Source organism: Nilaparvata lugens, chromosome 6, assembly GCF_014356525.2.
Source record: "Nilaparvata lugens isolate BPH chromosome 6, ASM1435652v1, whole genome shotgun sequence".
NCBI lineage: Eukaryota > Metazoa > Arthropoda > Insecta > Hemiptera > Delphacidae > Nilaparvata > Nilaparvata lugens.
The window spans coordinates 35,096,578-35,122,490 of record NC_052509.1 but is presented as its reverse complement, the minus strand read 5'-3'; the positions used below and the strand labels follow the sequence as shown (position 1 = coordinate 35,122,490).

At 33.9% G+C, this 25,913-nt stretch overlaps 1 protein-coding gene across 5 annotated transcripts in view; it reads left to right on the top strand.

The window, feature by feature from the left end:
* The first annotated feature begins 2,004 nt into the window (after positions 1 to 2,004).
* Positions 2,005 to 25,913, top strand: part of LOC111053414 (probable cytochrome P450 305a1) — a 61,908-nt gene continuing 37,999 nt past the window's right edge. For 2 of the 5 annotated variants that reach the window (XR_005571621.1, XM_022340305.2), the window contains exons 1-3: positions 2,029 to 2,450; positions 3,294 to 3,548; positions 22,991 to 23,109. Coding sequence is in view for 4 of the 5 variants with exons in the window: in XM_022340305.2 (XP_022195997.2) it covers positions 2,354 to 2,450; positions 3,294 to 3,548; positions 22,991 to 23,109 (471 nt within the window). In the remaining variant the exon portion in view is untranslated. Of the gene's footprint in view, positions 2,451 to 3,293; positions 3,549 to 19,681; positions 19,777 to 22,990; positions 23,110 to 25,913 lie in introns of those variants that run through there. The other 3 variants (XM_039430691.1, XM_039430690.1, XM_039430692.1) reach the window with 3 other exon arrangements.

Below are 25,913 nucleotides of genomic sequence, written 5' to 3'. Positions count from 1 at the left end.
ATTTAGATATGGTTACACATAGTCCGAAATAGGTTAAGTATTGTAGCTGTTCACTTCGCAAAATTTTCAGACCACTAATATGTTCACAAAGTAAATTTTCAAATTTAGATGCTTCAAAACAAAAAATAGAACAGATATTTCACATTATTATCACTTGAATAGAGAAGATTCATATATTAAAGAAATAATTTTGAAAAAGAACCGAAAAAAACAAACTTAATTCTAGAAGCACAGATGTATCATTACAATGCAGTCCACATACATTACAATGGAGTCCATTATTTGTAAACAACCTCATTCAGCTACTCTATTTACGTTCTTTTCCATTGGTGGAAAGTATGATTAACTGATCAGTGAACGAACCGGATGTGACCTTTTTTTACTTTCCTTGCCCTATTACCATAGGTAAGGAAAGTATTGCTTTCCGAAAAAAATTAAGGTACCCCAATTTCTATACGTTTCAAGCCCCCCGGTGTCCAAAATAGTGGTTTTTGGGTATTGGTCTGTATGTGTGTGTGTGTGTATGAGTGTATGTGTGTCTGTGTACACGATAGCTCATCTATGACTTGAAATTTGGAACTTAAGGTCCTTCCCCTATAAGGATCCGACACGAACAATTTCGATCAAATTCAATTGAAGATGGCGGCTTAAATGGCGAAAATGTAGTCAAAAACAGGGTTTTTCGCGATTTTCTCAAAAACAGCTCCAACGATTTTGATCAAATTTATATAGTCATTTATAATAGTCATTGATAAGCTTTATCAACTGTCTCATATCTGTAAAAATTCCAGGAGCTCCGCCCCATCTATGCAAAGTTTGATTTTAGATTCTCAAGTATCAGGCTTCAGATACAATTTAAACAAAAAATTCCAAGTGGAAAAGATTAAGCATGAAAATCTTTACAATTAATGTTCAGTAACATTTTCACTTAAAATTGAAAATAAGCTCGAAATTCGAGAAAATGTTATTATTTCAATTGCAAACTGTTGATTCCATTGAATCATTCACTGTGAAGAGATAACAGTACAGTATACATACAGTATGGAAACTTGGCTAGTACCCTGACGCCAATATCCGCCATCTTGTTAGAAAGCGCCGCATTGTAATAGTATTGATGGTAGGTTCGGATCACTTTAATGATCAAGATCAATTGATCTTGTTCACTGCCACGAGCCAATCAGAAGACCAGGATTGGAACTTCCCAAGGTCACATGACGTGTTTAGTATTGGCGTCATGTAAAAAGCATTTGTTAGATAGGCGTTTTTTTACAAGTTTCCATTCTGTACCTATTCTGTGATAGCAGACTTCGTGTGTCTCCAGTGTTATTGTCTTGTCACCAGCTGTCTTGGATCTTTGAATAGTAGACTTTTATGCGCGTGAACACTAGCGTCAAGTGATGAATTTTCATAACGGCTAGGAAAGTTGTGTGAGTGCGCCACACCAGATATTTTTTCTTATCAGTTAGACCAAAGACCTTGAAGAGGTATAAACGCACAATACCTATTGTACCTATACCTAATACCTATTCCCAATGCTAGCTCTTACTTGAAATTAAAGGTTTCATTGAGGTATTTTAGCGCGAGATATTATATAATATATATATATATATATTATATATATATATATATATTTGTAATATTATAGATCACAAAAATCTTCAAGATCTTTAGCATGTAATAATCTTCCAGGCTGTCCCCTTAATGGCCGATTTCAATTCCAAATAATCTATAGTAAGGTCCACGTTATAATGACAGTAGATAAAGATAGGAGAATAGCGATGACGATTCTCTGCATCAATTAATTATATTTCTACACTGTCGAAAACATAATTGGCATCGTTGTGGACCTAGAAAAGGATAGTACCACTGGCTTTGTCGAATGATAGACAAGGATAGCAAAAAAAAGTTGATCAAATACTGTCATTATATCGTGGACCTCACTATAGCGCTGCATGTGAGTCTATGCATCCATCGTTCAACGACAAAACAGTACCTACTTCGTTCACTCACCGATCTCATCGTTCACTCACCGATCAGTGGCTGAAACGTTGAATACATTGCAACATGTAGGCTGCATACTACTCATATTGTAATCTTTTTTTGTTAGGGCTACTCTTATATAATATGTGACTTATTTTAATTTGTCAATCACTTTAGTGAGCTACATAACCATTCGAAAATGTCATGGGGTCACGGCATTAGTTTTTGAAGAGCCATTGACTTGATGAATCTGACCTCTACAAGTACTTTCTTTTCATTTTTTAGTATTCACTGCCCATATAGTAACTCACAAGTAATTCAGAAATTATAATAATTAATTCTTTCTTGTTAAGTTTTAATAACTACATTTCCAATGTGTCTTGAACTGTTTTATTTGCTTATCGGCTTTATAACCTCATTCTGTTGTATTTTGTTGAATTCTTGCCGGCGTCCTACAAACTATCCACCAGGTGAATTGATTTCATTTATTATAGTCAAGCCTACTTTTTATTTATTTTTTTATTCTTGAAGAGTTTATCTATTTAGAATTGCTTTAATATAGCAAATTCAAGAACATTCTCTAAGACCTACTCCAAAAACATACAGTAACTCTACTTACATAAATAGCGTCAACGACTTCTAGTCGCACAAGTGCACTACCGTAACTTGAACTGGCAAACGACTTTAAGTAGGTATTAAATTTTGGACGTTGCTCTTTAATCCATGTAAACTTACTATCGATTTTCTTGTTAGAAACATGTGGGTAGGCGATTGCCAATCAATGTAGGCCTATAACTTGACTCAGGTATTATTGAAGATATCAACTCAATTTTCATCAATGGAAGAGGATGCAGCAACCGCCTACCAGCGGCACTCAACTAACATATGTTGAGTTTGATTCATTCAATGTCTATACGTTCATATAATATTTTTTGCTTTGCTATAAACTATTCAAATTACCCCAAGCTATATATAATGCAACAGTGTCCGAAACCTCTATTTGAGTAATTACAAGAAATTGTTAATACACGGTTCGCCATTGTATGGGGTGTAGCATAATGTTATTGGTAATGGTGAGGGTGAGATGGCCAATTTCTTTGAGTTTGTCTTGATTATTGCCTTTTCTAGTGCTATCTCGATGAACTTTGTGTTTGGCTGTCAACTATTGATTGAATTGAATTGCTGGAGGATTCGACTATGCTATATATTATAATAGTAATTCACTACCTCATCTTATTAGTCTTATTTATTTGCAAAACATAGAACATTTGCCAGCTTTTTAATATTAAGATCAATTTTGATTTGTTCAATAGGTCCGAAGTGGCTTCCATTTGTCGGTAATACGCCATTGCTGAAGAAGCTTAGTAGGAAATTGGGAGGGCAGCACAATGCACTTTCATATTTGGCAGAAAAATATAACAGCAATATTATTGGACTCAAACTTGGCAGTCAGCTTTTTGTAGTTGTAAACTCAGAATCGCTCATCAAGCAAGTGTTTGCCAGAAATGAATTTCAAGCCAGGCCAGACAACTTTTTCATACGTCTCCGCTCAATGGGAGAAAGGAAAGGTAAGATGAAAGTTATTTTTTAGTATAGGCCTAGCTACAGATTAATAAGTAGCCTAATAATACAGACTCATAAAGGTATAAGAACAAGTTTCTAGAAAACAATGAAGAAAAAGCGTCTCTACATTGGCACAACGAACTTGAGGAGCAGGGTCCACTAATTTGTGTGCTGTGTGGGCGATGGCCAGGAGGCTCGCTACTTTGATAGTCCAAATTATCCAACCTACAGGATCCGTCCTGGGCGTCCAGGTGCTCTCATCAATGGAGAGACCTCTCCTTAGTTTATAGCTGGGCCTTTTCACATATATTTACAGGCTGAATCTTTTCTAAGAGCACTGAACACCATTAAAGATGTCTACATCTGCATAGTTTTGGCGGGTATGCCTATCGACCAACATAAAAAGTGATTGACCGGGTATTTCTAATGGTCCGATTCGTTTCAAATTTGGCATACAGGATAATTTGCACATACTCAACATACTGATAAAATTTCATAAGACTATGTCAACTACTAGCGTTGGTAAAGGGTTGAAAACCCTATTGACCAGCATAAAAAGTAATTGACCGGCTATTTCTAATTATTGTCCGATTCGTTTCAAATTTGGCATACAGGATAATTCACACATACTAAACATACTTTTGAAATTTCATCGAAATATAATGATGTTTAGTAGTGGTTAGGGGTTGAAAACCCTATTGACCATCATAAAAAGTGATTGACCGGGTATTTCCAATTGTCCGATTTGTTTCGAATTTGTCATACAGGATAATTTGTACATACTGTTAAAATTTCATAAGAATATGTTGAATACTAGGGGTGGTAAGGGGTTGAAAACCCTATTGATCAGCATAAAAAGTGATTGACCGGGTATTTCTAATTGTCCGATTCGTTTCAAATTTGGCATTCAGGATAATTCACACACACTAAACATACTTTTGAAGATTCATCAAAATATAATGATGTTTAGGGGTGGTTAGAGGCTAAAAACCCTATTGACCAGCATAAAAGTTATTGACCGGGTATTTCTAATTGTCCGATTCGTTTCAAATTTGGCATAAATGATAATTAACACATACTAAACATACTGTTGAAATTTCATTATAATATAATGATGTTTAGGGGGTGGTTAGTGGTTAAAAACCCTATTGACCAGCATAAAAAGTGATTGACCGGGTATTTCTAATTGTCAGATTCGTTTCAAATTTGGCATACAGGATAACTTGCACATACTAAACATACTGTTCAAATTTCATCAAAATATAATGATGTTAAGGGGTGGTTAGGGATTAAGAACCCTATCGACCAACATAAAAAGTGATTGACCGGGTATTTCTAATGGTCCGATTCGTTTCAAATTTGGCATACAGGATAATTTGCACATACTTAACATACTGTTTAAATTTCATGAGAATATGTCAACTACTAGGGGTGGTAAAGGGTTGAAAACCCTATTGACCAGCATAAAAAGTAATTGACCGGCTATTTCTAATTGTCCGATTCGTTTCAAATTTGGCATAAATGATAATTAACACATACTAAACATACTGTTGAAATTTCATTATAATATAATGATGTTTAGGGGGTGGTTAGTGGTTAAAAACCCTATTGACCAGCATAAAAAGTGATTGACCGGGTATTTCTAATTGTCAGATTCGTTTCAAATTTGGCATACAGGATAATTCACACATACTAAACATACTGTTGAAGTTTCATCAAAATATAATGATGTTCAGGGGTGGTTAGGGGTTGAAAACCCTATTGACCAGCATAAAAAGTGATTGAGCGGGTATTTCTAAGGTAAAAAGTAAATTCGTATGGCTTTTGTTGATGGGGAGTCCCTTGCGGGAAGGTCCCACCGCCTGAATATATAATTTAAGCCGTCTTTGGGCCTTACGGCTGTCATACTTCAGCCGGGACCGACAGCTAAACGTGCCCATCCGATAACACGGGAGTGATCTGGTTAAAAAACTTTCGGGTATTTCTAATTGTCCGATTCGTTTCAAATTTGGCATACAGGATGATTTACACATACTAAACATACTGTTGAAGTTTCATCATAATATAATGATGTTTAGGGGTGGTTAGGGGTTAAAAACACTATTGATCAGCATAAAAGTGATTGACCGGGTATTTCTAATTGTCCGATTCGTTTCAAATTTGGCATACAGGATGATTCACACATACTCAACATACTATTGAAATTTCATAAGAATATGTCGACTATTAAAGGTGGTAAGGGGTTGAAAACCCTATTGACCAGCATAAAAAGTGATTGACCGGCTATTTCTAATTGTCCGATTCGTTTCAAATTTGGCATACAGGATGATTCACACATACTCAACATACTGTTGAAATTTCATAAGAATATGTCGACTATCAAAGGTGGTAAGGGGTTGAAAACCCTATTGACCAGCATAAAAAGTGATTGACCAGGTATTTCTAATTGTGTGACTAGCTTCAAATTCGTCATATAGGATTATTCACACATACTTTGAATACTGTTGAATTTTCATCAAAATTTAATGATGTTTAGGGGTGGTTAGGGGTTAAAAACCTCTTATGTTTTTTTACAAAAAAACCCTAATATGTTATTTACAAAAAAATAATCTGTGAGTTTTATTTGATAAAATTGATTTTGGGCAAAGGATTGAATGTTATATTTGAAGATATGATCCATTCTTAGGCTATTATGCAAGTAACAGGACTTTATCCCGAGATCAGTCAAGCTCATACATGTCAAAGTGTGTACTGAGAGAGCTGCTCTGTATCAAATTTGATCGAGCGTTGCATCATGAATAGATTCTGCTTTAGTCATTATATTATTGTCTAGCAACGATTCCCAATTGATCAGACACTTGTTTCCATCAGATTGTATTTTAATTACACATAGGTATTTGTGTAGAACTCATTTCATCTTTACTGACTATAACTATCGACTATGACGATAAAGCTAATTGTTAGTTTTTGTTGAGGTATAACAGAAATTAATTTGCAAAATTCATGGTATGTTTGAAGAATGAGTGTATTTATGAAGACATGAGTGTCTCTAACTATTACAAAACAAAATTATATAATATTGAATCTATGAAAGTGTATAGCAAAAACTAGTAGTTCTAATATTGCAAAATTCTCCTTTAGATATCTTATTACACGATTATTAATAACTGTTTATCCAATTAAATGTTGAGTGTAGGCCTATAATTGGCATGTATTTGATAACTACTAGAGTTAATAACACAAGTTTTTAACATTTTTGTTATCAACTGATGTTAATTACAAAAGTTAATAACATCATGTTGAGTTGCGTTTACACCGGAGTTGATAACATGAGTTATTAATAAAAAGTTTCAACTTGACTGAATCGACAAAAAAATCTCTTGAAAAAAGTTGATAACTCGTGTTTTCAACAGAAAACTCCTTGTTATTAACAAGATTTATGTTATCCATCGAGAGTCAGTAAAGATCAAAGGAAATGTGTTATGTTAATAACAAAATCCTCTTTTATCGCATTAACTTTTGTTAACAACAGGTTACTATCTTCCCCGCAACCCCCTCACCCAGCTTCCCTACCCTTCAACTACAGCTGTTCCCTAATAACTACAGCTGCAGACGAAACATGAGACAAAGTTATTAACTTTTGTTGATAACAAAACTAGCAGCCAAAAGAAAATGTTATTAACTTATGTTGAAAACTTATGTTTTAAACTCTGGTGTAAATGCTTTATAATTTACATTAGATCAGATGAAGATCATTATGTTAATGATCACACATGTTTGAATTTAAAGTATTTTGAAGACAATTTTTTGCTTTTTATTCGGGCTGTTATATCATATGAATACTCTCGTTAAATTAAATCATATGGAAGTCGATTATTTGATAACAAGATCTTGTTAATAACAAGGAATTTTCTGTTAGAAACATGAGTTATTAACATTTGTCAAGATAAATTTTTGACGATTCAGTCAAGTTAACCCATCAGCGCTCTCTAACTCGTGTTATTAACTCCGGTGTGAACGCAGCTTTAGTGGAATACTTTCCTATTATAACCTGACTGTGTATTCCAAATTAAGAACAGTTTTGGGCAAATGTCTGTTGTTTATACCTTAATTGTATTTGTATATGAATAAATAAATAAATTTAAAATTAAATAATTACTATAGATATTTCATACATCTTTCTTAACATTTTGTGATCTTTATAATGTACTTGATAATGATTGTAATTTTATAGTATTAACTTGAAGATAAAATAACGAGAATAATTCGGACAGCATTAAGCAGAAAGGAACCAATCCACGTTTTTACAAATTTAGATAAGACTACCACTGAATTCTGCAAGAAATATTCTGTTTTCTGTAGAAAGGATCTAACCCTCACTAACCGAGATTAAAATGTAAAAAAATTATTAAATATTTGTTGAAAACTCCAAGAGGGATTTTAATTAAGTAGAAGGGAACCAATGCTGGTCCCATTTGTCTACATAGGTAAACTACTTTACTTATTCAGCAAAAGAGAACCAACTTTACTTGGATCGTTTCAGCTGAACTGACCATAAACTGCTGTAATATGTAAAAGAGAACGAATATAAGTATTGTCAATGGTGAGTTACAAGATTAATAAAAAAATAAATTACAATTTTTTTAATATTTCCTAAAAATTACTTAAAATTCAAAAAATTTCAACTCAAGAAAAATTAACACTACAGAGTTGCGGTTGCTCTTCATCTCTTGGAAATTTTGTTTTCTTGAAAAAAGGTACCTAAAAACTTTTCTGTCAGACACTTGGTTAAGTCACAATCCTGGAAAACAAGGACGATGTTCCAAAATTTCCAGATTTTCCAAGATGGTGGCGGGCGCGGAGGGGGTAGAATTGTTAATTTTAATTTCTAACACCTACTTACCATCCTAGACAACATATTATGAAAAATTCAGCCTTACCGGACCTTTTGCAAGATAACCCCCTTTTTTGTCTTTATTTACTTGACTACAAATTGATTTTTGTTTTCTAATACTTGACTACCCTTTACTAGGCTTATCCTTTCTTCAAACTTTGATGATACTTGAATAAGTTAATAATATTTGTTTTCCAATACTTGACTTGACACTTAAAGTATTTAAAGTAAGTAATAAATAAAGATAGTTATTAAACTTTAAAACGAGTGTGTAAAAAAGTTCAAGATTTTCTTGGTTCCCTTTCATACATACTAACCCTGCAATTTTTATTCAGAGAAGGATATGAAATCCATCAAGCCCAACTTATTTTTATAAAACTAGGGTTAATTGATTTTCAATAGTGACATGAGAGAATAATGTGAATTCTCATTTCTTCAAATATGTGTTCAAATACAAAATTAAACCATTTTAGTGGGTGGGAACTCATGATTCCTGTAGTTGCTAATAAAATGTAATTTCAAAATTCTGATGCATGGGTAATAACTCATGCATTTCAAAATAACTAATAACAATAATATTAATGTGAAATCTTCATGGCTATTTAATTGTTATTTACACTTTTGTTCCTAAAATATTGAACACCTGTACAGCTATGTACATGGAACTATGTTGCAGCTTCATTGGGAATACAATCCTATAAATACGAGGGCAGTTTTTTTTCAACCTCCGATCGCTCCGTACAGGCGCTACGGGGGTAGAAGAAAGCGGGCATGCGCTGTAGGCGACAGCGCAGCTCTCGCACTACACACTCCGCCATTGTTGACATTCAGGCGTCAGTCGGCATTGTGCTATAGCCACGTAAACATGTCCACCATTATCGATGCTCCCGTCAAGTGTGAATTGCGAAGTGTGATTCGTTTTCTACAGGCTGAAGGCCATAGTCCTGCAGAAATCCATCGGAGAAAATGAGTCGTGTGTATGGGGAAAACTTCATGAGTGATGGTGTTGTGCGGCAATGGTGTCGAAAGTTTAAAAATGGCCGTAATGATGTGCATGATGAAGGGGGCCAAGGACGCAAATCTGTCGTTTCAGATGACCTGATTCAACGAGTTGACAGAATGATTAAAGAGAACCGCAGATTCACCATTACTGCTTTGTCTATGGAATTTACAGAAGTTTCAAGGTCTCTTTTGTACTCTATTGTTACTGAGCGGTTAGGCTACAAAAAGCTTTGTGCACGTTGGGTCCAAAAAATGTTGACATGGCCACAAAACTCGACGAATGGCGTCATCTTTGGAGTTCCTTGAGCGTTATCATGATGAAGGGGATAAGTTTTTGACATCAATCGTGACTGGGGATGAAACGTGGATTCAATACAACACACCGGAAACAAAACGACAATCGCAACAATGGATGCATTCAAATTCACCAAACAAACAAAAGAAATTCAAGCAAACCTTCAAGAACAGAAAGACCATGGCTACTGTGTTTTAGGACCAACAAGGTGTGTTGCTTGTGGAGTTTATGGAGCCCGGAACCACGATCACTGCAGCTGTTTATTGTGAAACTTTACGACGTTTGCGTAGAGCCATTCAGAACAAAAGAAGAGGAAAGCTGACCTCTGGAGTTGTTCTGATTCATGACAATGCCCGTCCACACACTGCTGGAGTAACTCAACGGCTTCTCGAACAATTTGGATAGGACATTTTTGATCATCCACCATACAGTCCTGACTTAGCACCCAGTGACTTTCATTTTTTTCCTGAACTGAAGACGTGGCTTGGTGGCAAGCGCTTTCAAACCAATGAGGACCTACAAACCAACGTCAAGGACTACTTAAATTCATTGGCGGCAACTTTCTTTGAAGAGGGTATTGAGAAGCTTGTCCACAGATATGACAAATGTCGCAATCTCTTCGGTGATTATGTCGAAAAGTAACCATAAGTTTACCAATCTTTTGGTAATAAAATTATTGTTTTATATGAACTTGTCTTCTATTTATAGCCTATATAGGAGGTTGAAAAAAACGGCCCTCGCATATTACATATTATTATACTATATAATTTATGTAAATTATATTTTATAGCCTACTCATGAATTACTGCAAGAGGAAAATTGGTTGATCCATCTTAACATAGGCTATATATCAACATTTCAAAATGACTAATAATAATAATATTAATGTGAAATCTTCATTGCTATTTAATTGTTATTTACACTTTTGCCCCTAAAATATTATTCGTATTGAACACCTGTACAACTACGTACATAGAGCTATGTTTCTCTCAGCTACATTGGGAATACAATCCTATAAATATATTACATATTATTGTCCTATATAAGTCATGTGTATTATATTTCATATCCTACTTGTAATCACTCATATATATTACTGCAAGAGGAAAATGGTTGATCCATCTTAACATAGGCTATATTTCAACATTTCAAAATAACTAATAACAGTAATATTAATGTGATATCTTCATAGCTATTTTGCCTAATTGTTATATAGGCCTACACTTTTGTTTCCTAAAATATTATTCGTATTAAACACCTGTATAAATGTAGGCCTATATTAATATTATAATGATAAAGTAATATCTATATAAAATTTACGTCTTTCTGTCTACTCATGATTTTTTCAGTGAATTTCATGGATATAATTTACAGCCTGTAAGAAAAAACAATATTATTCATACTTAATAACAAGAACTTTCCATAAAAAAGTACTATCAATATTATTTCTCAGAAATACGGAGTGAGAGTTAAGGAATTATAGTCTTTTCAAACAGGCGTGGCACTCGCACTACTCACACACACAAGCGCAGTCCTCTACCTTTTGGTAGAGAGTTAGTGGGGAGGATATTTTTAATATTCTTTCCGAAGAATGGACATTGATATGTCCAAAGCTCCGCCAATTTATGTAGATGCATAACAATATGATTATTATCTGTAGTTATTATATTACAAATTGCTTTTTCATATCATATACAGTTCAATAATTATTTTCTTAGTCTATATTATGTAAATTCATCTATAATTTTGTGTATTGTAAGCAATTGTATATAAGTGTATAAGCCAGTATATATTGTAATCTACATAAATAAAGTACTCAATCAATCAATCAATCCTCGTTGTGTGTGTGAGTAGATCGAGGATCGGCTTACCTGCCGCTAATGTATCTTTTATGAATTTCTTTGTGCTAAAAAAATACATTATTTCTCCAACTGTAAACTTTACTTAATTTGTACTTGCAATTAACATATTGCTGCAGCAACGATTGTTTCACACACAAATTTGTCCTCCAGCAATGAATCTGTATTCATTTCCAACTGTTAACTTTACTTGATTTGTACGCTACTCCAATTACTGAACTTTACATATTATTCCTTCCAAAATGAGTCCAAATACGGTTTAATTGTGGCAACTCTAAGCGGTTTTGGTGAGTTTAAAAATGATAAAAGAATGAAACGGGACTGTATGAAACCGCTTAGATTTGTCACAATTGAACCGTATTTGAACTTATTTTGGAAGGAGTAAATATGTAGAGTTCAGTAATTGGAGCAGCCTGCAAATCAAGTGAAGTTAACAGTTGGAAATGGATACAGATTCATTGCTGGAGGACAAATTTGTGTGTGAAACAATCATTGCTGCAGCAATATGTTAATTGTCTATTACTATTTCTTTGAAACACATAATTCGTTATACTACACTCCATAAATGTAGAGAATAACTCGAGGATATTTTATTACACTTTCAGGGCGTATAAATCTTCAACAATGCACCGTAAGAATAAATGCTTATCGTAGATTTGTAGAACATTGATTTTTCTTCAATCTGATGTATTATTTCACTATTTCATGTTTTCCTTTCATTGTTATAGCAAATTTATCTTTTATATTTTCTTTTATTTATATTTTTCACAAAGAAGCACTGATTGGAAGAGAAAAACTAAGGATACTCCTTGTACTATTTCTCTCCCAAATTTAGATAACATTTTAAAAGTCCAAAATAGGGTTATGATTTCATTTTACTAAAATTTAGTCCATTTTCACTCAAAAACAACGAAAACTAGAATTTTCAAATATTCACGGTTGAAAATGGAATAAAAAACAAAAATATTACACTTAAATCACCATTAATTGGAAAATTTCTGAGTAATTTTACAAAATTTAGAGCCAGAAAAAACAACTCAAATTCAATGTTTGGGAGTAAAATTTTCAACTCTGCAACAAGTGTCAACTTAGCAGTTCCACAACTTTAACAGACGGGCTAGAGATGTGCATTTTTGTTATGTTTACCTTCCAACTAGTCTTCATTGACCTTCAAAGTCAAAAATTTTATACCAGACATTCCCCTCAGATTTCATTGCCAAATGATCAATAGTGGAATAATACATAAAAATTGAAGAGAAATCAATGTTCTACATATTGTATAAATCTACGATAAGCATTCATTTTCACGATGCATTGTTGGTGAGTCATACGCCCTGAAAGAGCAAAAAATTTGATTGAAAGTTATTTTAACGATTTCACATTTTCAAGAGCGTATATTTCGAAAACTGTTGAGAAAATCACAGAACTCCATACTAAACAAAATTTAATAAGCTTCTTTTTTAATAGTTAGTCATGTCGGTTGACCGCATTCTCTCAAGATATAAACGTGTAGGCAAAACATTGAAAAATTCAACTTTTCAACACTCTCATCCCTTCTCAAGAGGTAGGGATGGGGACTTTTGGTATGTTCACCCCCTAACTGGTCCCAACAAAGCTGCAAAGTCCAAAATTATGTTCAAAATATTCCCTCCAGATTCCTTTGTCAATTGGTCTATTGTTACAAAACTGAAGATTTTACACTCAACACTTAAAAGCTGCTGTTAAATGTCGAGGGGAAATGCGTAAACTTGTAAAGTTATTTACATTAAATTGAAAGGAATTTGATGAGCTGTAAGCACATGATCAGCATGGTTTTTTCCATCGATATTCAAAAAGTTATAAGCGAAGATATAGCAAAAAATTGAAGGAAAATGTGTTTTTTCTCAAAAAAGTCACACCTTTGAGAGCGGATATCTCGAAAAGTAAAAGAAATATAGAAACAGTTTTACAATAGATATTGTAGGTAATTATTTAAGCTTCAATTTTGTATGAAATAGTCATGTCCATAAGATGCATAGTTTTCGAGATATATGCAAGAGACCAAAAAATGGTACAATTGAATCACCTTGATCCCCTTAGCACAGGGGTAAGGGTGAGGACTTTCGATATATTTACCTCCTTATACCCTAAACAGGAGTGCGGGGTCAAAAATTATCTTTCAATTTCTTCCCTCTATAACCCTTCATTGACTGGACTAAATGCCGTGTGTAGCGAAACAATATCAAATGAGTGTGGAAGTGCAAAGAAATGTCATTAGTTTCGTATGAGAGGTTTTTTGAGTGAGGGGGGGGGTGAATGAGTGTACGAATAGGGGCGCACAGGAATACTAGCATTGGGGCACAGTCTGACTAGTTACGCCACTGAATCCAACATATTCACATACTATTTAAGCTTTTTCGACAAATTGAATTTCAGCAATCTGTAGATATCGTTATGTAAAAGTGGCGAAACTATATTATCAATATTAGTGGAGTTATTAGTTAATGTAACTAATATTGTATTTGCATGAGAATAGTTTGGTATTTAGAGTTTGGTTTAATATTTTGATTTTCAACCCCTTACTACACCTAGTAGTCGACATATTCTTATGAAATTTTAACAGTATGTGTAAATCATCCTATATGCCAAATTTGAAACGAATCGTACAATTAGAAATACCCGGTCAATCACTTTTTATGCTGGTCAATAGGGTTTTCAACCCCTTACCACTACTAAAAATCATTGTATTTTGATCAAATTCCAACAGTATGTTCATTATATGTAAGTTATCCTGTATGCCAAATCTGAAACGAATCGGACAATTAGAAATACCCAGTCAATCACTTTTTATGCTGGTCAATAGGGGTTTCAACACCTTACCACTCCTAGTAGTTGACACATTCTTTTGAAATTCTAACAGTATGTTAAATATGTCTAAATCATCCTGTATGCCAAATTTGAAACGAATCGGAAAATCAGAAATACCCAGTCAATCACTTTTAATTCTGGTCAATAGGGTTTTTAACCCCTAACCACTACTAAAAATCATTATATTTTGATGAAATTCCAACAGTATGTTTAGTATGTGTAAGTTATCCTGTATGCCAATTTTGAAACGAATCGGACAATTAGAAATACTCAGTCAACCTGTATGCCAAATTTGAAACGAATCGACAATTAGAAATACCTGGTCAATCACTTTTTATGCTTGTCAATAGGGTTTTCAACCCCCTACCACCCCTAGTAGTCAACATATTCTTATGAAATTTGAACAGTATGTTATGTATGTGAGAATTACCCTGTATGCCTAATTTGAAACGAATCGGACAATTAGAAATTCCCTGTCAAACCCTTTTTATGCTGGTCAATAAGGTTTCCAACCCCTTAACAACCCTAGTAATCGACATATTCTTATGAAATTCTAATTGTATGTTAAATATGTGCAAATTATCCTGTATGCCAAATTTGAAACGAATCGGACAATTAGAAATACCCGGTCAATCACTTTTTATGCTGGTCTATAGGGTCTTCAACCCCTTAACACCTCGTAGTAATCGACATATTCTTATGAAATTTTAACAGTATGTTAAATTTGTGCAAATTATCCTGTATGCCAAACTTTAAACGAATCTGACAATTAGAAATACCCGGTCAATCACTTTTTATGCTGGTCAATAGGGTTTTCAACCCCTTACCACCCCTAGTAGTCAACATATTCTTATGAAATTTTAACAGTATGTACAAATTATTCTGTATGCCAAATTTGAAACAAATCGGACAATTAGAAATACCTGGTCAATCACTTTTTATGCTGGTCAATAGGGTTTTCAACCCCTTACCACCCCTAGTAGTCGACATATTCTTATGAAATTCCAACAGTATGTTTAGTTTGTGTAAATTATGCTGTATGCCAAGTTTGAAACGAATCAGACAATTAGAAATACTCGGTCAATCACTTTCTATGCTGGTCAATAGGGTTTCTAACCCCTAACCACCCCTAACCACCCTTAACATCATTATATTTTGATGAAATTTCAACATTATGTTTAGTATGTGTAAGTTATCCTGTATGCCAAATCTGAAACGAATCGGACAATTAGAAATACCCAGTTAATCACTTTTTATGCTGGTCAATAGGGTTTTTAACCCCTAACAACCCCTAAACATCATTATATTTTGATGAAATTTCAACAGTATGTTTAGTATGTGTAAATAAATTATCCTGTATGCCAAATTTGAAACGAATCGGAAAATTAGAAATACCCGGTCAATCACTTTTTATGCTGGTCAATAGGGTTTTCACACCTTACAACCCCTAGTAGTATTCTTATGAAATTCTAACATTATGTTTAGTTTGTGTAAATTATGCTGTATGCCAAGTTTGAAACGAATCAGACAATTAGAAATACTCGGTCAATCACTTTCTATGCTGGTCAATAGGGTTTCTAACCCCTAACCACCCCTAACCACCCTTAACATCATTATATTTTGATGAAATTTCAACATTATGTTTAGTATGTGTAAGTTATCCTGTATGCCAAATCTGAAACGAATCGGACAATTAGAAATACCCAGTTAATCACTTTTTATGCTGGTCAATAGGTTTTCAACCCCTTACCACCCCTAGTAGTCAACATATTCTTATGAAATTTCAACAGTATGTTTAGTATGTGTAAATAAATTATCCTGTATGCCAAATTTGAAACGAATCGGAAAATTAGAAATACCCGGTCAATCACTTTTTATGCTGGTCAATAGGGTTTTCAACCCCTTACCACCCCTAGTAGTCGACATATTCTTATGAAATTTCAACAGTATGTTAAATATGTCTAAATCATCCTGTATGCCAAATTTGAAACGAATCGGACAATTAGAAATACCCGGTCAATCACTTTTTATGCTGGTCAATAGGGTTTTCAACCCCTTACCACCCCCAGTAGTCGACATATTCTTATGAAATTTCAACAGTATGTTAAGTATGTGCAAATTATCCTGTATGCCAAATTTGAAACGAATCGGACAATTAGAAATACCCGGTCAATCACTTTTTATGCCATTCAATAGGGTTTTCAACCCCTTACCACCCCCAGTAGTCGACATATTCTTATGAAATTTCAACAGTATGTTAAGTACGTGCAAATTATCCTTTATGCCAAATTTGAAACGAATCGGACAATTAGAAATACCCGGTCAATCACTTTTCATGTTGGTCAAGGTTTTTGACTTGCCCAGTTTTGGCAGATTTTTAACATTGCTGCTATTCCACTTTTCCAAGTTTAAGAGAAATTTGGAACTATTGTCATGAGATTGTACGTTTTCGAGAAAACTGATTAAAAATACAGAAAACATATTCATCAGGCGTAATTTGAATTTCCCTCAAATGACACATATCCAAGTATTAATTTAAAGTATCTATTAGTTGAACCTTTATATAAAATATTCATATTTCTGGTTTAATCATCACATGAAACTTTATTCTGCTCATTCCAATCTATTTTCAGTATTTGATGTTTATGTTATACGTAGCCCAATTTACTGTGGTAATCTTTATAAAATCTAGCCAAATTTATAATATTCTTACATGAAAGGCCTCAAATTGATCATAGTACCCAATATACAATTGACTAGCTATCGTAACTTAATAGTGCTTTGAGTCTTCCAGTTTTCTATCGCTGCAATGCTCATAGATTATAATCCGACTAGAGTTGAGCTCTACACGTTGTACAGAGCAGACGTGTCGGCTTATCGCTTTGAATAGCCTATCGTTTTCGTGCTGATGCCTTTAACCTTAATAACTATTGTCTATAATATTAGTGAGAAGTGTTTGAAAGTTGAATTTAGTGATTTAAACGAGAAGTTGTTGTTTTGTAGTGCCCTTCTGTGTATAGTTATATCAAATGCAAGAAGGAATAGACTCGTATTTCTGGCCATCTAGTTCTAAAAAATATGAACGATCCACAATTTCTCCTGAAGTTGGCTCCCGACCTGGAAAAAAGCGTTCACACATTCATATCAACAAAATGGACGAGAAATTGTTAAGTTATTACTGGACTGTATAGAAACTAGAATTAAAAAATATCTACTTTAGACACGAAAAACGATGTAACTGCTCTAACTGAGACTGAAAAAGTTATCTAGAGAAAATAGCGGACTAAAAAGTGAATTACAATCTCTCAAATCTTCTAATAAGGGTTTAGCAAATAGACTAATTAATTTTGAAGATAGAAGTAGGAGAAATAACCTTATTTTGAAGGGATTACAATTTGATTCTACTAAGGAAACAAATTTCGTGCTTGCTTGTAGTGAGACGTTTTTTACTTGGACTATTTACGTTGTAACGATAATTTATTCATCAACCGTGCTCCCCTACTTGGAAATCCGAAAAAATAACAGTGGTTCTATTATAGCTCACTTTCCGTGTGATGATGATGTGAACTTTATTCTGTCTAATACAAAAAACTGAAAGGAACTAAGTATTTCATTTACAAAGACTATTCGTTCGAAACCCGGAAAAGTAGAGGAAAACTAATGGCCTTGCGGAACATTGCTATGGACAATAAACCAGCCTCAATGTATTGTTAGGGTCGTCCATAATCGCTTGATGATTGAAGAGGCGACTTTCACGTGGGATTCAGGTTGGCTGCAGTTCGGCAACAGAAATGGCGAAGAAAAATTCATGGAATTTTTAGGAAGTGGGTCCGAGGAAATTCTGAGATCTTTTAAGAAGGGGCAGAAAAACAACAAGCATCAGAGACTTTATGATGAATGAGGTGGAGCCGTCAGTCGTGTCAGTAGGCCTAGGCATAGTGTAAATTAAATATCAAACTGATTTTCTAGTGTTTAATGTTTGTGGAATAAAAGGTAAGAACTATTTGATTTTTTTTAGTTTTGTGAAAGGGCTTGATTGTTTTATTTTGTTAGAAACACATGTAGTGGAGGGGCAAAGATGAAGGATATGATTTTATTTACCAGAATATATATATATTGTCTTGTGAGTATGCAATAAGAAGTACGTCGTTTTGGTCATGTTGTATTTCTTTCATAAATGATGATTATAAACAGAAAATTTCAGTTAATTTGAGTAATGAGGAAATATTTATTTTGCCAATTTATCTAAGTGGTGGGGGGGGGGTTCAGAAGAAGAATGGAAAAGAGATTTTGATATGATTTGGGATTACCTGTCAACATCCGATAATAACATGAACACAATTCTAGTTGGTGATTCGAATAATTGTAGAGTAGGTGAATTACAGAATATTCCAGTTGAAGTCACTGTTGATAATAACAATGTAGCTCATGCTAGAAAATCAAAAGATACAATGGTCAGTACAAGAGGAGAATGAGAGAAAACAAGTTATTTTCAATTTAATAGTTTATATGTTATTGGAATCTTATTATGTATTTCTTGCTTGTCTATTTATTTTTATGATTCATAGTCGTCATTGTATTGTTTTCAATTTGACAAAATAAATTTGAATTTGAAGAGTCTTATTTCTCTGGGAAGTGTATAATTATATAATATTGAATGGTAGAGCTAAGGGGGATGAAAATGGGGAATCAACTTTTTTTAATCAGAGAGGGGCGTCCGTGATAGATTACTGTTGTGTACTGCTACCGTACATATTATCAAGTCTATAAATTATTTCTCTGTACTTCTCAGATTATTTTCCAATTTGCTTTAAGGTAGGTTGTATGAGAGTTGTTGACATTATTCTCGTAATCTTTCAGAAAGATGTAGAAATATTGAACTACCGAATGACCCAGATATTGCAACAAACTGTTTAAAAAATCTTATATACTCATCGGCCAGTAATAGACAACTTACACACAATAATTATAATAACTCCAAGACAAATAAACAGCAGGCGTGGTTTGATAGAGATTGTGAAAGAGCGAGACGTAAGATGTTTAGTCTACTTGGCCCAATTTCACCAAAGTTGCTTAAACCGCCGGTTTCGAAACTGTGGTTTTCCTGGCTAAACAGAAGTTTTGAATGCTGACGGATTTCACCAGCACAAACTGACCAAAGATTCCGAAACCGTCGTTTTGGAGTATCGTGAAGGCAGTGAACTCACTTGACGTCATTTTTATAACCTAAAAACTTCGTTGTGCTGTCGTAGTTTGTTGTTCTAACATGTTGAGAATACGAATAAGAATCTTCATTATTAAAGACATAACAATGCATTTACAAACGTCAATAATAGGTACTATATTGATCTTTACATTATATATTTACTAGATCTTTACATTATATATTTACTAGATAATACATAATAGTATTATTATAGTATTAGCCTGCAAATATTTGGTCTAGACAATCAGATAAAATTCTTGTATGCTATATAACATTTAGGCTTTCAGTAGTTTGCAATTTTCTTCTGAAGAATGCAAGAGGTAATGATTTGATTCCTATTAGTAAAGAATTGTAAAGTTTGACAGATGTATACACAAGATTTTTTTGCGAAGTAGTGATCCTGAGCTGTTGAACTCTGATATTATTCCTATTTCTGGTTTCACATTCATGAATGTCGTTATGTTTGAAGGGACAGATTCAAGGATCCAAAGGTTCAAGGAACCCCACACGTCAACTGGAGCTTATTGTGTGTCCCATCCATGAAAGTCACTATTTAAATAAAACAAAAATATTCAGATTACTACTATGTACTAGTTCAAAAATGAAAGCAGTCATTCTATTCTATTTTACATGACTAACACTGAATAAGACATACAAAGAATAAACTATTCATATTCCCAAATTTGTAAGGAAAGAGTCCTCATATCAATATTACAAATCAATCCTGTATTTCGAGATTTTAAATAGATTGGAGGAATTACTCAAGAATTTTGACGGTATTAGTTGGATCAATCCAATATATTTTTCCATTTTTATTTGTTACTTTGAGCATCTTGATAAAAAGCACTCTTTTGCATGCAAATTTGCGTATTTATTACCAAAACACAGAAAACTTTGTATTTGAGAGAAATAAACATTCAATAATACATTAATGTTTACAATAATTTATTGACTTTAACCTTCTCAGCAAGTAGAGACCCTTTGCTAGTCGTCTACTAATGAACTCTGCATGTGGTTGCCAATTAAGTTTTGAATCAAGAACAATACCTACAAATTTTAAAGGTTCAGTCCTTACTTCATTACGGTGATTAAATTTCTATTGTAAGTGAACATAATATCAGAGATTTTTTCTAGGTTCAATGAGAGGTTTCATTAATCACACGATTCATTAAGGAGTACAGAGCTATCAACCATAAAATATTGTACTCCTGTTTTTGGATTTACAACTAACTTTGAGATTAAAATCATCAGCAAAAAGAAATCCTGCTTTATGAGTACCTTCTATGTTACAAATTATGTTGTTAAATATAGGCTATTAATTAAAGAGTATTGTTCCAAGTATGGAGCGTTGAGGAACCCTATACCGAACCTTCCTGCCCTTAGAGAACTGACCATCTTTGTAAACAAACTGGTTGCGGTCTTTTAAATATAACATAACGAGATCGATTCATTCAGAATTGCAGCCATAATAAGAAAGTTTGTTACCAAGTATGTTATGCTTAACAGTATCGTAAGACATGCCATATGACCTAACGCTAACAGAAAGATCCTTATCCAAATAATCAACAACACTATTTACTAGTCTTGTAACTGCATTACCTGGCCTGAAGCCAAATTGTTTTTCAGTAAACATACCAAAGCTTTTAAAATGACTTGATATCTGGTCTTGCATTATGGCCTTGAATACTTTGGATATCACAGGTACAATTGATGGTCAGAAGTTTTTTTATCTCCTTTTGTATGTACAAGTAATACCTTACTGTTTTTCAATACACTTGGAAAATGCCCGTGCAAACCAAACAGTCATTAAAAAGGTGACTCAAAACTTCACATAAATATAAGTTGCTTTTTTCTTGTTTCTATAGTTTTCCAGTGTTGTAAATTAGCTATAGGTATTATTTGTAATCAAAAATTTATTTATTTTCATCTGTTAATTAGTTTTAATTGGGTCATTTATATATAATAGGTTGCTTAATAAGAAACTCATGGAGAAAACGTTGAGTGGGAAAACGATTGGGGAGCCTCTGCATATATATGAACAGTTCTGATTGATCTAATAGAAAAAACATTTTAATATTATTGAATATAAGAAGACTTATTACTTCAAATAAATTAAACAGTTGGAGTGGTTAAAAATAGGAAGCGAATTCAACAATTTTAATAAATGGCTGCCTAATGAATCAACTAACAAACTAAATCGGAACAATATTAAAATAATCAACTGACTATTGAACAACATTTGAAATGACAATACATGAGTGTGTGACCAAACATTCAGATCTTTAAAATTGTAGTAGGCTACACGAAAACGCGAAAGTAGTGCAATATAAAACAGTTTATAGGTTATAATCGCCCCCGTTTTCAAAGGCTGACTGACCAAACTTGGCCGGTAAGTTTGAACTGGAGTTTTCGGAGTCACGTGACCCCGAATTTTCGAAGCGTGAATAACTCGAAGGACTTATGAGATCTTATAAAAATTTCAAAAGTAGCCGTCCGACTCAATTATTCATTCCTATAAAATCTGATTTGTGGATCAATTATTTTTCAAATTTTCTTACTCCTGTTAGACTCAGTGAACCAGTTTTGTATGCACAACCTTTGGTCAAAATAGAATCTTTAGATAAAGAACTAGAAATGATTGAATTAGATGCTGTACTTACTAAAATGAGTAACAATAAAGCTCCTGGAGAGGATAGAAATTTAGTCGATTTTTATGAAAAAGCCCCGGAGAGTTTCAAAATACTACTCATAAGAGCATTTAACAATATTACAACTCATGGAGAAACCCCTGAATCTTTTATAAGATCGATTATTTTTCCTCTTCATAAGAAAGGGGATCCTGCTATTGTTTCTAATTATAGGGGCATCTCGTGTATGGATATTATGACAAAACTTTTCATGGGCATAATGAGCAATAAAGTGGCCAAGTGGGAGCAAACCAAGGGTATTATAAAAGAATGTATGGCAGGCTTTCGTTTTGGTTACTCGGCGGTCGATAACATATTTGTTCTCCATAGCATTGTTGATTACTTTTTACAAATTAGGAAAGAAAACTATACGGCTTTTTCATCGACTTCAAAGAAGCATATGACAATATTGATAGGAGAAAAAGATCAGATCATCAATTTAAAATATTTAATAATTGATTATCTTATAAATGTTGATTTTGATTTCATTTTGATTTTGATTTTTGTTGATTTTGTTTATTTTGATTTTTCACATTTAATATGATTATATTTTTTCATTTGCGTTGTATCATTGTCAAATTACAGGTGTTTATTATTATCAAATGTATATTTTAAATAGGGTTCAGTTAATTACATCATTGTATTTTCTATTTACAGGTATTACAATGACGGATGGCCCACTTTGGCAGGAGCAGCGTTTGTTTGCACTGCTTCACCTACGTGATTTAGGGTTTGGCAAACAAGCCATGGAAAAGTTGATACTGGATGAGTTAGAGGTACGGTAAGGGTTTTTATCAGTCATTCATCGAAATCCACATCATTTGAGCAAACAAGTCAAATTTTCTCCAAGATATGTGAACACTCATTTACTATAGTAAGGTCCACATTATAATGGCAGTAATCGCTCCTTCTTATACTGCTATACATCATGTCTACTAACTCTGTCTCTTCTTTTGAAAATCACGATTTTGGACTTGTTCAAATTGACCTGAAGGCTCCACCTCTCACAACATTTCGAGGCTAGTAATCATTTTCTCCAGTGACACTGTAAGGAACTGACAAAGCTAAAAATTAAATGAAAAACTCTACTGTTTAAATTGAACCTTTCTTTAATAAAACTTGAACATTACTGACTAAACATGAACAAGATAACAAACTTTTTCTGTAAAGGGTTGCCAAGGCAACAAACCTCAATGACATGGTAGCCCATGAAGGGGATTCCCTTCACACTCCCCCACCGTTTAAAAAAGAGCTACTGTTCCTTGAAGTTTTTGCCTTTGTCTGTCATCAGTCGGGTTGGTACACTATGTCTGAATATGATTTGTGTAACCAAGGCTCTGGCAATTGATTCGGCAGTTTGGTCTGGTTGTGGAAGGGCTTCTGCAAACCTGGTAAAGTGGTCTATGAAACTCACGTAGTAACGATTTACTTGAGTGCTTGTTGGCAAGGGACCAACCACATCCATTGACACTAATTCCATGGGATGAGTTGCTTCATAGGCTTTTTCCAAGAGCTCTTTCAAGGCACAGGGAGTTTCACGTATAGCACAATTGTGGCATTATTCTACCTCTCTTGCCATTCCAGGCCAGTAGTTTAACCTTAAGGAGGGTTCTTTCAATGCCGGGATGTCAAGCCCAAGGAGTCTCGTGACAAGTCTCATAACTATCTTTCTCAGAGAGGAAGGGACTGCCACCCTCCACTCCAATGGTTCACTTTGGCCTCCTGTCCACAGGATTGTATCATTTTTGACAATTCCATTACCATTTCTCAACAGACAAAGCACCATTCATCCTTATGCTCATGGAGCTCTTTATCATCAACGTTTTGAATTGTGACTCCTCCTACTATTCTCACTCAGTAGAAGAGTAGGAGGAGTCACAATTCAAAACTTTGCATCGTTAATGGGAGTTTGAGTGAATTCTATTTTTTCGTTAATGGGAGATTGAGTGAATTCTATTTTTGCTCATAGTAAACATTGATTATGGTAACACTGTGTTGAACTTTGATTTCAATATTTTGGAATATTAAAGTGAAAGTTACGAAGGAAGAAACAAAATCAAATGTTCACAAACATAATAATGAAGCCTAACTTACTAAGTTGAGTCGCAGAGCTACAAAACTGTAATGTAGAGATAAATAATGTAGAAAACCAACTTCTATAGCAAATGGATCGTGATATTTATGAATAAGTTTAGATTGCAGGAATAAAAATTTTACAAGGTAATATCATAATTATCAAAATATGGAGAGACTTCTCAGAAGGATAGAAAGTTTCAAGGATTCACTTAATGAGTATTTTTGTATTTAAAATTGAGTGTAAATGCTTGTAAGCCAACTAGCATAGAGAACCAATAACTCGTATGTCTTGAATGCAACTTCCAGAACCTTGTAAGTCGATTTGTCATCCATATACAACCTTGCAAGTCTATCCCGGTTTGAACTGCTTATTTATGAATAAATTGCAACTAATATGAAAATAGTAAAGTTTACTTACCAATGGAATAGTTTTATTCTTCTTTTTTCCCATAGCAGAAATTCAATAGGACCTAAACTTGCCACAGAAGAAACCAAAAGAAAACAATGAGCTTCTAACCTTAAATACAACACAGCACTGCTAGACATACAAGCTCTTACTGCCTGCATCTGAACGATGAAGACTTACAAGTTATTTCAACTGCTCATAGAAAGCGCTACAGACGACACAGACTTACAATGTTTTGATCACCTAATAGAGCTCGAAAAAACGAATAAAATGGTACCAAAAACCCATAATCCATAAAATTCATACTTACGCTAAGTATAAGAAAAGAAACAAAGATGGTAGCTTATCTATGTGTGAGGAAGATATCTTGAGTGAAGGACAGCAAAGGAGGTGTTGTTTAGAACAGAAGGGTATTGAATCAACAGCTCTCCAAGAGAATTATGTCGAAAGAAATAAGAACAATCAATGTAGTATACAGCCTCAAGACCAAACAAAGGGCAATTATTGTGACCAATCAAGCAGCCAAATGGAAAAGAGCACTCAGACAGTAACCAGGAGGTAGAGTCAGGAACCAAACTACAAAAAAATGAAAAGGGGAGATCAAACCCTGAACTCACATCCACATTAAAGGTTAAGGCTAAAGGAGGTTATAAGTTCATTCACTTAGGAATGTGTTGGTACCAGCTCAGTCAGAAATTCTGTTAGAAATAACAACAAACCAGGAGATTCACAAGAAAGATGTCCTTATTGAGCCCATCCCTCTTCCCTCAGGTCTACAGATTGATAGAAGCATACCATTCTCCTTATAGCTGAGACTAGTCCTCTTGTGATCCATGGTTTGATAGGTTTGAGACGTTTACGTTGGTGGTAGTAGTTGGTATTATCTCCAATGTGTTTCTTGAGGATGGTGATGACATTTTTGTAGGAAATGTTGGTGTCTTGAGCGTTGATGACGCCTTCCCAGTTCTCGAAATTGATCATAATAATTATGGTCTATACAGGAAGCTGTCTCTCCAGTAGTCCTTGTAGCTTTTTTGGTACAATGTTTAAGACCATAATTATGCACACCAAAAATTCAGATAATCCTGTAGTTGTTGA